Here is a 621-nt window from a genome sequence, read left to right on the forward strand (position 1 = left end):
AGGACAGCTGTCAGAGCACACTGACACAGGAACCTGGAATATAGAGACAAAGACACACATAAAGGTGTGTTGGGAAGCTTTCTCAGTCCTCTTTTCAAATCATACTCACATGTCATTTTGAAAATATAGGTTTATATTATCCTTTAGCTAAAATGTGGCTTCTGCAGTCTGAGTTGGACAAGTCATTTGGTTATTAGTTACAGTAATTAGTTACATAGATAAATTGATTTGTTTTGTTACCATCCCTCTGCTGAAGCTCAGCAGGGCAACACAAGAATTTCATACTGAAAATTCTTTAACTTTGGAATGGATCTCTTCACAGCATGTATGGACATGAAAAATATACAGTGACCAAAAGTATATTAATAAACAAATACATGCCATTTACCATATGTCATACCATACCACATATTAAAGTATTGCTTTTGGGCTGCTTACTTGCGTCACACCATCCACCCAGGTGAGGTTCCTGTTTATTTGGAACTTCTGGCCCACCGGCAGTGATGCATCGTAGTGCCCTACTGTCACCATCTCAATATTGCCACTTTCACTTTTCTGCCAGTTAACCAGCTCGTATCTAGCCAAAGGATCCCCGTTGGCATCAAATGACACATCATAACC

General features: G+C 39.5%; 1 protein-coding gene across 1 annotated transcript in view; it reads right to left on the bottom strand.

Moving 5' to 3' along the window:
• LOC116682984 (extracellular calcium-sensing receptor-like) overlaps positions 1-621 on the bottom strand; it is an 8,726-nt gene that overhangs the window by 5,097 nt on the left and 3,008 nt on the right. Inside the window, exons 6-7 of the mRNA XM_032509811.1 lie at positions 439-621; positions 1-33 (exon numbers count right to left, since the gene is read on the bottom strand). The exon at positions 1-33 is cut by the window's left edge and continues 91 nt beyond it; the exon at positions 439-621 is cut by the window's right edge and continues 45 nt beyond it. Coding sequence (XP_032365702.1) covers positions 1-33; positions 439-621 — 216 coding nt within the window. The remainder of the gene's footprint in view (positions 34-438) is intronic.

The sequence above is a fragment of the Etheostoma spectabile genome, chromosome 3, assembly GCF_008692095.1.
Source record: "Etheostoma spectabile isolate EspeVRDwgs_2016 chromosome 3, UIUC_Espe_1.0, whole genome shotgun sequence".
Lineage (NCBI taxonomy): Eukaryota > Metazoa > Chordata > Actinopteri > Perciformes > Percidae > Etheostoma > Etheostoma spectabile.